Consider the following 14,070-nt stretch of genomic DNA (forward strand, 5'->3'; position numbering starts at 1 on the left):
AGGAATATAGAAGCATGAGAAAACGTGACACATTGAGGAGCTGAAAAATATTCAGGATGGTTAGAAAATAAGAGATGGATAAAATTTATATTATGAATAAATACAGTCTATTGCCATTACTAGTACTAATAAATATTACCTTTTAAAAACACTTATTGCATACCATAGTATATATGCTATATATATATATATATACATATTAAGCTCTACGAAGATTTTGATGACAATTAGCAGAATATTTTTAACTGTGTGTAGCAAATGGGTAAGAATTTAAAACTCCCTTGATACCTATAATATCTACAATTTCTTCAGATTAACATCAAGAAGTATTAACTTGGAACTAATAGAAATGTTAATTGGGAAATAACTTTAGTCCTTAAATTAAAAAATATTAAGATTTCTCAGTTCATTACACACATCTCATTACTTTTTGTATTTTTCATAAGAAAAAGTTTTAATGCTATAAGAGTTCTTTCATGACATAATTAGATCTCCAGTGAAGAATGATTCTCTTTTATGTGTACTCTGTAAGCTAAGGCTGATTTGCCTATTACAACAATAATTATGTCAACTCTTCCCTCTAATCTGGTGTCATTTCTTACTGTGCCTAAAATTTAGTATGAAATACTCTCAAGAAGAGAATAATTTTGCTGCCAATTGATAGATAATATCCACAAAGTCAGACTGTGCAACTAAATTCTTTCAAAAGAAACCTCTCAGAACTCCAAATAAATAGGACACAAAATGTCTTATCTAAAGACAGAAACATAACTACTATAAAAATTGTAACAATGAAGAAAAGTACAAGAGAAATTAATATTACAGTTTCTAGAAAACTGAAACCTCTATCTTTCCAATAGTGCTGAGATCCAGTCTCCCTTATCCCCCATCTGTTTTTAAAATAAGAGCAGAGGGAAAAGATACAAGACTTTAGAGCATGCCAAATTCAAGAAAATGAGGAAACACAGCCAAAGTCATAATGTTTACACATGGGGACATTCCTGAATAAAACAAAAATGAAGAAATCTTGCCAATATTCCTTTTTTCATTTTGAGAGTTTTACCGTAATTTGGAGAGCATGTATTTGAAGATAAAGTAGACACAGAGGAATCCAGCTGCAGCTTGGCTGATTTGTAAATGAAATTGTTAAATATTTTACTCAACAAAAACTGCGTTGCTTCTACATGCAAGTTTTAAAAATAATACATAAATATGCAACCTACTCTTTACCCTCATTAAGTCTAGCATTTTTACAAAAATATATAAGTAATAAAATATATAAATTTTAAACAAATTTTCTAATGATTGTAAAATAAAATAGCATTTACATAGATGATTGGAAATGGCTCCCTTCCCCTTTTTAAATCAAATTAGCCCATTTTAGCTACAGTAATGATTTCTAAAATAAGAATATCATCATCTCACCTCTTTGTTTATAGTCTCCTTGTGGCTATCCACTGTCCTTAGACCAAAATCTTAACTCCAACATGAATTCCATGATCTAGCCTTATGCTCCAGCTTTACACCTGCTTTTATTGTTTCAGTTTTGCTTTTACCTCCCTCATTCTCACAATGTAATTTCAGACAGCCTGGACTTATTATCCATAGATCCTTAATTCCATGCATATTGCTTCTTGTCCTTGAAATTAGCACCCCACTCCCCTGTCCTCACGCACTGTTAGTTATTCTTCACCAGCTTATGATGTCCTGCAGGCCAGAGACTCTGCTTTCACTGTTCACCATCCACCCATGGAGGTCAACCCATAATATTTGTTTAACGAAACTGAAAAAAATAATTATTGAATCATAAGAATAAGTTTTAGAGGTGGGATGTAGCTCATTGGCCAAGTACTTGCCTAGCAAGTGCAATGTCCTGGGTTTGATCCCCAGTGCCCCCCAACCCGAAAAAAAGACAAAAAAATAAGCTTTACGGAAAAAACTTTACCTAATTATAGGCTGTTTGTAATAAGACAGAAAGAAATCCTCTTAGTTATCAGTACTAATAATGAGAGGATGAGAGTGGCAGCTGATGCTCTAAATAGTTGAATGTCATAGTTCAAGGTTATTAATGAGACTTTACATAAGTTCTGGAGCGCAAAGGACCACTGAGGAAGCAATAACGAAGCCCTCAGTTCAGTGACACATTGTGTGCTGTGGTTCAGGTTTTCAGAACCCAGTTGGCAGAGATCCTCTGTGTTTGGGTGTGGGCACTAAAAGATAGGGGATAGTGAGACCACAGGAGGATATTCTTAGGAGAGGATCACAAAGGCTCAAAAGTTATGTGCATATGATCATATAAAACGATGTTTATCAAAGTGAATGCCAAGAAATGAAAAGGTTTTTTTGTTATTTTTTCTTTCTTTTTTATTTTCTCCTTTGTTGCTGTTTTTTGATTTCTGGGCCTTTTGTATGTAAATTTATCTGTTTGGGAAGGGAAAGGGGGAGAACAGAAATAGTGAAACAAAGGATGAACAAATGCAGCAGTGATACTCACTAGACACTACGATGAAAATAAACTATACAATTTGTAGGGGAAGGAAGTTTGAGAAGGAAAACAAGGGTGACACTATTCAAAAAGAAATGTACTCATTATTTATGTAACTGTAACCCTTCTGTATATCACCTTTACAATAATAATACAAATATTAACAATTACTAATTCATACAGTTTAACAAGTATCCTGTGAAATTAATTTAACTTGTGTGGGGTCCCACAGCTAGGGAACATATTTAAAATTAGGCTGAGAGTATGTGTGTCATAGATACATATTAATTATGTAATAAAACATGTCTGTAGAGTCATAAATTTTTATGTCTATGTAGTTGTGTTTTTTATATATTTTTATTGTAATTAATAGAAGGGTTACATTATATTCATTACTTTACAAACATTGATACTCTTTCTCATGTCTTGGTCTCCATTTCCCTCCCCCCACTTTCCCCAATCTTGTTTTCCCCCCTTCCCTATCCTAAAAATGGACATTTTATAAGTGGACATTTTTTTTCTGTTTAAGCTCATATTTCCGTTCAATTTCTTCCCCAAACTTACTGTAATTAAAATATGGTTAAAAGTATCTGGTCACTATATTATATTCACCTGATAAAAGTGTGTATATTTATTAAGATTTGAAGTTTCAAATTCCTAATACTATAAATTGTAAATGTTTAAAATTTTATCCTCTATAAATCAATACCATAAATATTAGAAAATAATTGTATCATAACAAATACAAGGTGAGCTTTAAAAATAATTATCAAACATAAAGGACAATTATACCTGAAATTTATCTCAATAAGAATAATTTATAACTAATGTATCTATATGTGATTATGTATTGCTAGAAAAATGCAGTATTAGAGTTACTCCTGACTTTCTTTTTTATAAATGTGTTGAAAAACGTTAGCATACATGAAGAGAGAAATTCTGGTTTTGTTGTACTTATGCTGTTTATTTTACTCCTTCTATGTTTTATGCTAAAAAATTTCTAGTGACCTATCATCAAAAACTAGATCCAGCCTCTTCTCTTTCAAAGTGAAAACTTGAGAAGCCATCTAACTTGCAAAGGGATTTTCTTCTTTCTTTTGCCAGAACCAGGGCTTGAACTCAAAGCCTTGCACTTGTTTTCCTTCCTTGAACCACATCTCCAGCCTGGCTCTTTGCTGGCCACTTTGGAGATGCTGTCTCCCGAACTTTTCTGCCTCAGTTGACTTCCACCAGAAAGCCTCCACATCTAAGCTTCTTGAGTAACTGGGAGCCTATCTGCATGTTTCTTTTTCTTTCTTTTTCTTTTTTCTTTCTTTTTCCCGCACTACTCCTGGAGTTTGAACTCAGGGCCTGGATACTGTCCTTGGGTTTTCTCAAGACTAGGACTCTACTGCCTGAACCACAGCACCACTTCCAGGTTGTTATGTGTATGTGATACTGAGGAATTGAACCCAGGGTTCAGCATTTTCTGTGTATGTAGTACTGAGCAATTGAACCCAGGGCATGGTGCCTGCTAGACAAGCACTCTACCACTAGGCCACCGTCCCGGCCCACCATGTTTCTTTATCACATTTATCAGAGCAGTCTACCTAACACCTCCAATTATTGTTTCCAGTTGTCCTTTGGCTACTGGATTCTCGTAGATAAGATTCTATACTTAATACAACAGACAGAAATATCTCCTTTTATTTTTAGAGAGATATTTTCCAATTGAAAAGAGGAGATGAGAAAGAGAACTTGATCTTTCTTGTTTCTCTTTGCCTTTGGTGGGGAAATACCATAGCTAGGACTTAAGAAGTGGAAAGACAATTTTCTAGGTGAGGTCTGCCCTCCCTGCTGTGTGCCACACCAGCAGAAATCAGTCTTTCAATGGCTATTTCAGCATTCAAGCTTCTTCCATTGTGAGGTTCCATTGTACTGCAAGATTGAGAATCCTTTCTTTTCTTTGGGGGGGGGCTTGTTTTTTTCATATATTTTTATTGTAATTAATAGGAGGGTTACATGATATTTGCCAGATAGAAGGTGCATTAATTCACATACATTGATACCCTTCCACATGTCTTGGTCCCCATTTCCCTCTCCCCCACCCCCACTCCTCATCTTGTTTCCCCCCCCCTTCCCTATCCAATGTCAAATAACCAAATACAAATATATCCGATATATCAGGTAACAAAGAGAGATACTGTAACAATATGAGATAACCAAGGGACAGCAAAAGAGATGAGAGATAACATAGTACCTTCTATCCAGTTGACAGATATGGAAAGAATATGGATGTTTGTAAATAAATGTAAATCTGAAATTGCTTGTGAGCTCTCTCATCTTGAATATGTTTTCTTTGATCTTAAGCTGTTGATAATGTCATGTGAATTTATAAAGATAATGGTAACTTATAACTTTTCCTTCCATTACAAGCCCCTTAATTAGACTGTTGAAGAAATAAGTGCCAATTAAATATGATAACCTCATGAGAATCAAAAAGACCATGTCCACTCTTCTGCAATGTCTTCATAAATTTATAGCAGGGCATGCAAGTGAATGAAAACTTTAGTTTTCTTATTCTAAAATAAACATATTTATAATGCATTCTAGTATATGTGTTAGATGCTTTGAGATCAGTGAAGCCATTGCTAAACAAGCAATGTCTAGATTGCATAATATTAGCTGCCTCAAATAGGAAAAAGATAAGCTAGTTGACAACCATATGCTTATTTCTGCTCACATTATACATGTCTGATACACGTGAGAGCCAACGAGCTCTGTTTTTCTTCAGCTTGACCACCAGATATGTGATAAACACATATTTGGGTAGATGTTTTGAAAGGGGGCTCCATTGCATGTGTTTTATATTGCTTTCTGTGCATATCAGCTCATAGTTAAGAGGGTGGGCTGAGGACATAAGGCAAACATATAAAGGCTTTTGGATATCAGGCAGTTATTTCAAAGTAATTCAGTGTCACTTAAAAATTACAATGTTCATAAGATTTGGGATCAAGATAGTTTAATATTTGTCTTTATGACCTGAATGATATGATAAAAATTACATTTTCAGAAAATGAAACTCAATGGGGTAGTTAGTATTCAATGGTTAGATTTCATAGCATATTAAATAATTTGGAGAAGTAAGCCAGCATAAACCAGATGATACAGGAAGGTTGCCTTATGAAAAATAAAACCACAAACCTCAACTAGAGATAAAAGTATTTGTATGATTTAGAAAAATCTCTTGGACCATAAAGAAAAGCAAACAGAGTTATAGAAAGTCCTAAAACTTATTATGTAACTGGTGAAGGTATAAATAAAACAGACAATTTTATAGAATCAGTTTGTATTTCAGAGCTGGGCTTTATGCCCAGATTTTTATAGAAACATGCCATAAAGTCAGCATTTAATTGACTATAAATGATATTTCTTTACATTTCTGAAATATATACAAACTGATCACACTCCTCATAGCTTTCCTGAATGGTATGCCATCTGGTTACGCCACCTCCAGTTTCACAGCCTCCTACTTCATCCTGTACAGGCTTTTCCAAGGGGTCTGACTGAAATCTTATTAAAACCTTCCCATGTTCCAGGATCTGCTTGGACCCAATCAGAGGAGAGGAACAACATAGCAATTTACAGAAAAAAAAAGGTCTAAAATAATTGACTGTAACATAAATTAGTACAGAAGATTGGAACTACAAAGGAATAGCTAGTATGACAAAGACTATAGAAATAGCACTTGAAAGAAACAGGCAGTGCCCATAGAGCTATTCTGGAACTTAGGGACAGGTCCTGCTGGGGCCGAAGGGAGTAGGCAGTAGCTCATTGAAAGATAAAGTTTCTCTGGAGCCCTGCAGCAAAAGGTTCGTGGAACTCTGTCCTCAACCATTTCCCAGAATCCCACTTCTAGGGAGCTGATAAAGCTATTCCAGGGTGGTGTCTTACTAGAAATATTGCTACACCACTGTCCTGAAGTGAAGGGAGGGCTGAGAAACCTGCAGTCTGTGGGTAGTGGTTGTTTTCCATGGGGATCCAGAGGAGCTGGCACTGGAGACCAGGAGCCTGCTGAGTGAGCACACTTGAACCCACAGAAGGGAGACCCTTCAAATTCTCTCCTCCATGCCCTCTGCTGACAAAGTGTATCCCTGTGCTAGCGAGCAAAGGAAACATGTTTAAAGGGCACAGATTCATTTTCACAGAACTAGTAATTAGCAGTTAAGGTGGATCTGAAAGGTCATAAATTCCTAATTGGCACAGTTTGAGACAGTTCTACATGGAACACAGAAGCACTCAAACTACCTGCTTGAGCATATATTCCTTATATCATAGTTTCCAAAGAACAAAACGATCATTTCTGTATGTATGCCATGTGAGATACGTCCACAGGTAGGGATACATAGACATCTTCCTGGCACCACAACATTGAGCTTTCATGGGACAATTTTACTGATTCGATTTCAAAGGGTCATCATTTTTTTCCCATCGTAAAATAATGGTCATACCTGGTAACAGTTTTCCACCTTTTGACTTAAAATGTTTCTTCATGCACCCCAAAAAAGTAGTAATTCTGCCAGGCATGGTAGCTCACACCTGTAATCCTAGCTACTCAGGAGGCTGAGATCTGAGGATCTTGGTTCAAAGCCAGCTTAGGCATTAAAGACTGTGAGACTCTTATCTCCAGTTAATCACTAGAAAACCAGAAGTGGCACTGTGGCCCCAGAATAGGGATAGGGATAGCCTTGAGATCAAGAGCATAGGGACAGCACCCAGGCCCAGAGTTCAAGCCCCATGACCCACAAAAAAAAAAATAGTAACTCTGGATTGGTATTACTAATTTCTTTTGTTTTGTGGTGCCAGTCCTAAACTCAGGGACTGGGCTTTTTCACTCAACAGTGGCACTCTACTCTGGAGCTACAGCTCCACTTCTGGGCTTTTGCTGGCTAATTGGAGATAAGACTCATAGACTCTGCCTTGGCTGGCTTCATTTAGTAGTTCTCAGATCTCAGCCCCCTGATTAGCTAGGATCGCAGCTTTCAATCCTAGCTGCTGTTAGGTTAGGTGCTATTTACTGTTAGTCAGTTATGTGCTTGAGTGAGTATTGCCTGATCACTGCCTCTTGACTAGCTGGAATTATAGGTATGAATTGCCATATCAAGTTCAAGTTTTGCATTTAGTTGTCACAGAGGCTCAACAACACAAACATATTAATTTATGAGCAGAACTTAATGAAGCCACAGTCCTTGCATTGATTATCTTTGCTTACTCAATATTAGGTGTTATTTTCACTGTTTTTCAGAGAATGAAAAATCAGATGGAGTTAGGTAATTTTCCCACGATTCTACAGTTAGCAAATGACAAAGGCAAAGTAATAGGAATTCTACTGATTCCAAATTGTTTCAGGATTTAATTAGATGTCTAACTGCTCTCTTAAGATCTTTAAACTTCTAGGAAAAACTGAACTAAGGATTAGAAAATGAGATTTTTAAAAAAGACAAAAAAAAACCCCAAACATTGTAGCTTATGCCTGTACTGCTCACTACTTGGAAAGCTGAGCTACAAAGGATCATGGATTAAGGTAGCCTGGGCAAAACATTCACATGACCCCTACTCAACTAATTTAGGTCCAGTGGTACAGCCTGTCACGCTATCTGTGCAGGAAGCATAGATAGGAGGATTGTAGTCCAGGTCACTCTGTGGATAAACACTAGATTCTAGTTTAAAAAAATAACCAAAGCTAAAAGGGCTAGAGATACTGCTCAAATTGTAGAATTCCTTCTTAGCAAGTAAAAGGCTCTGAGTTCACACCCCAATACTACCAAAAGATGTACATACATATATCCATGCCCACGTATGTGCATCATAAAATAAAGTTAAATAAAAAAACAGAAGATGAACTATTGTGAATACCTCAATTTTGTTACTTTCACTAGAGAAATGAAATGAACAAAAGAGAACTTCATAGCCATCCAAAGCTAAATAAAGCCACTCATTAACTAGTTTCTATTTTCACCAAAGCAAACACAGGTATATCAGAGCAAGTAATGGAAACATTTATTGTTAATATACATAAATATTATGTCAAGTATTTGTTGGACACTTGACATCTATGACTTAACAGATGTGGATTGACCTTACCATGAGTTTAGAAAGTGCAGATAGACAATTGCCGAGATTGTTGTAATAGCTCCCCCTGGCCAACCTTGTTGTGGTTACCCCAATCTTCCTTTCACAGTCTTGTACTACAATGTCAACCATCATAGCAATCCTGATGGGAAAAGTGCCATACCAAATACATACAATTATTCTTAATCAACTTTTCTGAAATATCCAGAGCTGCCTTTAGTAGCTTTGCTCTCATTAGCCAGTTCTTAGTCAAGTTTCTTCTCCAAAAGCTTCAAGGGAATTTGGGAAAACAGAAAAAGGAACATTGTCATGATTAACTTAGAATGTGGGTGAACCAAATTCTGACCTGGTTTCAAATTAAGTCACTTGTGAGCAAATAAAGTTTATTGGAATATAGGCATAATCATTTCCTTATTCATTGTTTGTGGCTGTTTTCATACAAGTTCAAAGTTGAATAGTTACAACAAAGACCACATGGCCTACAAACTTGAAAATATTTATGATCTGTACTTTCACCAGAAATGCGAGCCTGTGGTTTAGACCAATTGTAATACATTGCTTGGGATGCCTAGAAATGATAGGATTTCCATGAAACAAGATATCAGAAAGAACCAACAATATATATCATAGAGGGTTACCAGGCCCAGTTATATATATGTGTGTATATATGTATACACACACATATATATATATATAATATGTAATGTTCTAACACAATAATGTATTTTCTGTTGTAAGTCAGTTACCTTGAATGTGTAATTTTTCTACAGCTCACTTTCTCATGAGCTAATGGAAAGGCAAGGAATTTTGCAAATATGTAGTATTAAATGACTGGCAATATTGTGTGTCATGAATTTAGGAAGATACTCGTTTCAAATGTACTGATTTAAAGACAATTTGAATGTAATCTCAGAATCTTAACTACATATTTTGCTGATGATAACTTTCCTCTAAACCGTTTGTTTTAGGTTCTTGCGTACACTGAAGGACTTCATGGAAAATGGATGTTCAGCGAGATACGAGCTGTGTTTTCAAGACGTTATCTTCTGCAAAACACTGCTCTGGAGGTATTCATGGCAAACCGAAGTAAGTCCTCTTTAATTGCTTGAAAAACATGTGCTTGCAGTTTAATGTTTCTAATTTTTGCATAACTGTCCCGACTTTTGTCATTTCATTGCTATCCTCTCACAGTGTGTGTGTGTGTGTGTGTGTGTGTGTGTGTGTGTGTGTGTGTGTGTGTGTGTGTGTTTTAAATTGAAAAGAATGTGTTTGAAGAAGAGTTGTTAGGACTGGAGATGTGGCTTAGCATTATCGAGTCAGTCTAGCAAGCATAAGGCACTGAATTGAATCCCTAGTGCTACTAAAGGGGAAAACAAATGAATGTGTTTTTTCACATGGACAAAGTTATGCAGCGGGATCATTTTCCATGAAGTCATTACCATAACAAATAGGCACCTGATAGTTACACGATAGGCACTTGAAAGTTATTCCTTAAATTCATGGTTAGTTTTTCTCTGGTTTTCTAAATCATATTCTTTTCTTCTTGCCACAGCCTCCGTTATGTTTAATTTCCCTGATCAAGCAACAGTAAAAAAAGTTGTCTATAGCTTGCCTCGGGTTGGAGTTGGCACCAGCTATGGTTTACCGCAAGCCAGGTAATTATATGTTATTGCACATTTTCTGATTTGTTCACATATTTCAGTGCTCAAAATGTCAGAAATGTAAATATATTTCTACCATTATAATTATTTTGAGGACCAGTAGTTCTCCTCTGTGAGTTATTAGTAGGTAGAGAAATTATGAAAACATAATATTTTAACAATGACAGAATAACTAGTACACATTTTTTACTTAACACATCTAAATGAGTGAGTAAAAATGTAGATTGTCTCTCACAGCTAACATATAATGAAGATGCTTTTTTCTGGTTGAAATCCTACAGAAAACAAACCTGGATTTTTCAAGAATTTTGTGATTAATTACAATAATGAAGAAACATTAAGAACACTTCTTAGCCAGGTGCCAGTGTTTCCCACCTATAACTCTTGCTACTTAGGAGGCTGAGAACTGAGGATCAAGATTTGAAGCCCCCTGGGCAGGAAAGTTGCTGAGACCCTGATTTCCAATTATCTATTAAAGAAAACCTCTACATTGAGCTGTGGCTCCACTGGTAGAGTGCCAGACTTGAGCAGCAACCAAGCCCTGAGTTCAAGGCCAGGACTATAGAGCGCGTGCACGCGCGTGCGCGCGCACACACACACACACACACACACACACACACACACACACACACACTTCTCAGAGTTTGTTAAGAGGAAAAACATTCATTACAGTATAATTTTAATTAACTATGGTATAATTTTAACTATTATCTAAACCTTTCATCCTAGTGGTCTAGAAAAATCATCTTGAAAGCCTTATTTCTTTTTAATAGAAAAGAATCTAAATAGCACAGTAACTGAATACATTATTAATATCATTCAGTCTATTTTTGGCTTTAAGAAAATAAATGCCTGACTAAAAGGAGAGCAACAAAGAGAGACAGAGAGAGTTGTAATAGAAGAGATCTGGAGTTAAGGTGTTGCCAATGTTGTTCAGAAATTCATTAAAGCCAACAATCTTATGTTGTTCTCATACAAAAATCACTGCAACTGTTCAAGATATGACATCTTTTCCTATCTTCATTTACATAAAAATCTGGGAATATCCTATTCTTTGTCTTGGAAAGGATATAGTTCTCTGACATCTGAGTCTTTATCTTCAAGCCTCTTTGGTGAAATGGTTCACTTTCCTAACATTTAAATCAGTAAGGAAAAAGTTTGATGGCTTAATCCAGTTATTACCTAGAGTTTATAGAATACATACTTCTGAGAACTGGCTATCTCAGACCTGAGCAAAAGAGATTCAGTTGATGAGGAAAAGGGGGAATTTGGCTTCAGGTAGACAGCAATAATGTCTACTACATAGGGCAGTACAGCCCTGAGGATTATTGTAAGCTCTTACCTCAGTGGAAAAACTAATCTCTGTCTGTCTTCCCTTAAACAGGTTACAGACATTTTAAAGACAAGGAGTGGGTTTTACTTATCTTTTAATCTTATAGCACCTAGCACACTGCCTAATTGCAGAAGTGCTTTTTAAGTGCTATTCAACTGGAGTTCCCTTGTATTACATCTTATCTATTCTCTTTAAACCTACTGTGGAAGAACAATCCACTGACATGTATACACATGCTCAGGTTGTTTACTAAGAGAATGACAAGATCAAACCAAGTCCTTAGTACTTAAGCACTTATACAAAATACAGGTCAAAGAAAAAAGTGCATTTAATCTGTCAAAGACAATGAGATCAGTTTTGCAAGACATATTCTTGCTGAATTTAAGGTGATTCATAGTAATCACTATTTCCTTTCCCTAGTGCTTACACGCAGGTTTAATCACCAATTCAAGAATGTTTTCCAAGAATAAATATTAAGAACTCAAAAATCAGTCTAACTTCTTTCTTTGTCAGAAAGAAAAGATGCTTCCTGGCATCTTATTCAATGAACATGATTCCTGAAAGATTACGGAAGGGATTTCTAGGTGGCACAAATAATTTCCTTTAGCACTTCCAAGCTTGTGTGAATCTGAGTTCATTTAAAATAACCAGCACCTCTTTTGCCATCTTTCTTAGCTATTATGAGAATCAATTCTCTCTTAACTACATCTGGTCTTTCTCTCACTTCTGGTATATTACTTTTCTGAATAGAGAAACTAGAAATAAAATAAATGGCCTGTGTTTTTGTTTTCTGTTACTTCACAAAGCCATTCTATTTCAGAACACCCTTTTATTGACCTTAACTTTTCCTTGTAGGCACAACCCATTCTTTGTTTCCTAATATTAGTCTTATAGGCTCAGTTTTTGCTTTTGTTTTTGTGCTGGTCCTGTGGCTTGAACTCAGGGCTTAGGCATTGTCCCTCGGCTTTTTCACTTATGGCTAGTGCTCTACTATTCAATCACAACTCCAGTTTCTTTTTGTTGTTTTTGATTAATTAGAGATTGAATCTCAAGGATTTTCCGGCCCAGGCTACCTTGAAACCTCAATCCTCAGACCTTAGCCTCTTGAATATCCCGGCCTGAGCCCCGGTGCCTGGCTAGACTTTTATGTAGTTCCTGAAATATGTAGTCTTAGGCTGAGGAATAGCAGCAACAGTTGCAGATCCAGTAAATGTGAGTATAGATCTGGCAATTACAAGCTGAGTAACACTAATGGAGCCTAGTATTTATAAGAACCTCCATAAATATTAGTTAGTAGACTAGCTAATACTTGAAAAAAAAGTATCATACTCTAATCTGCCATAAAATGGGGACATTACTTACTAGGGAATATTTTTTGTATAATTTGAGGGTTTCTTTTAGATAGTTCTACACTTTTGCGATTATATACCTATATATCTACCAGTGTGCATAAGCATAGACACAGTTACAAGTGGTCAGGTATGTAGGTAGACTGATGTATCCATACACACATCTATCTGATAGGTTAGATCTTAGACAATTTGTCAAAGGATGTGGTTGATGTTTATCTCTGACTAGTTTTGTCCTCCAATATTTTGGTAGAATCACAAAGAATATCTAGAAATTCAACCTTTGATTTATTTTCTTAACCCTGTAGCTTTTTTTCCTTGTTAAACAGTTTACTCAAAACTTGGGAATTTAAAACAAAAGCCCTAGGATAATTATTTTAAACAACTATAAGAATAGACTTATCAAACTCAAAGGCAGATATGCTACCAGAATCAATGGCTTTATTTAGGCCAACAAACCAGATTGTTATTTAACAAGCAAAGTGTAGAATATAGGTCCCATTTTATTAAGCTTGTATGGCCTAATTAATGCCTACTTTGTTTGTGTTTGTAGCTGTTGTTCACAGAGTACTTCTCATGTACCAAATATTACATTTTGTGTTTTAGTTTATAAGTATTATTGCCATTAACTTTTTTTGCCAGTCCTGGGCCTTGAATTCAGGGCCTGGGCACTGGCCTTGGGCTTTCTCAAGACTAGAGCTCTTCCACTTGAGCCACAGCACCACTTCTGGCTTTTTTCTGTGTATGTGGCACTGAAGAATTGAACCTGGGTTTTAGTGCATGCTAGGTAAATACTCTGCTGCTAGGCTAAACTCCCAGCCCCTATTGCCATTAATTTTTAAATAAAATTACTCTAAATGAATAGGATTCTTAACCTATTTTGCAAATAATAGAATTTAGATTCAGATTAGATATTCCTCTAGCTCACTTCTTAAATTCCTATTCCATGTTTCTTATGTGGGAGACTCGCATTAGTCCTAAAAGAATAATAATGTCGGGGCCGGGAGTTTGGCCTAGTGGTAGAGTGCTTGCCTAGCATGCACGAAGACCCGGGTTTGATTCCTCGGTACCACATACGTAGCAAAACGCCAGAAGTGCTGTGGCTCAAGTGGTAGAGCCCTAGCCTTGAGA

At 36.1% G+C, this 14,070-nt stretch overlaps 1 protein-coding gene across 7 annotated transcripts in view; it reads left to right on the forward strand.

The window, feature by feature from the left end:
- The window catches only part of Nbea (neurobeachin), a 496,782-nt gene that overhangs the window by 369,195 nt on the left and 113,517 nt on the right, over window positions 1-14,070 (forward strand). For all 7 annotated transcript variants that reach the window (XM_090342258.1, XM_090342251.1, XM_090342252.1 and 4 more), the window contains 2 exons: window positions 9,565-9,682; window positions 10,149-10,251. In XM_090342258.1, the coding sequence (XP_090198384.1) occupies window positions 9,565-9,682; window positions 10,149-10,251 (221 nt within the window). The remainder of the gene's footprint in view (window positions 1-9,564; window positions 9,683-10,148; window positions 10,252-14,070) is intronic.

This window comes from Megascapheus bottae, chromosome 11, assembly GCF_031878675.1.
Source record: "Megascapheus bottae isolate mThoBot1 chromosome 11, mThoBot2.hap1, whole genome shotgun sequence".
NCBI lineage: Eukaryota > Metazoa > Chordata > Mammalia > Rodentia > Geomyidae > Megascapheus > Megascapheus bottae.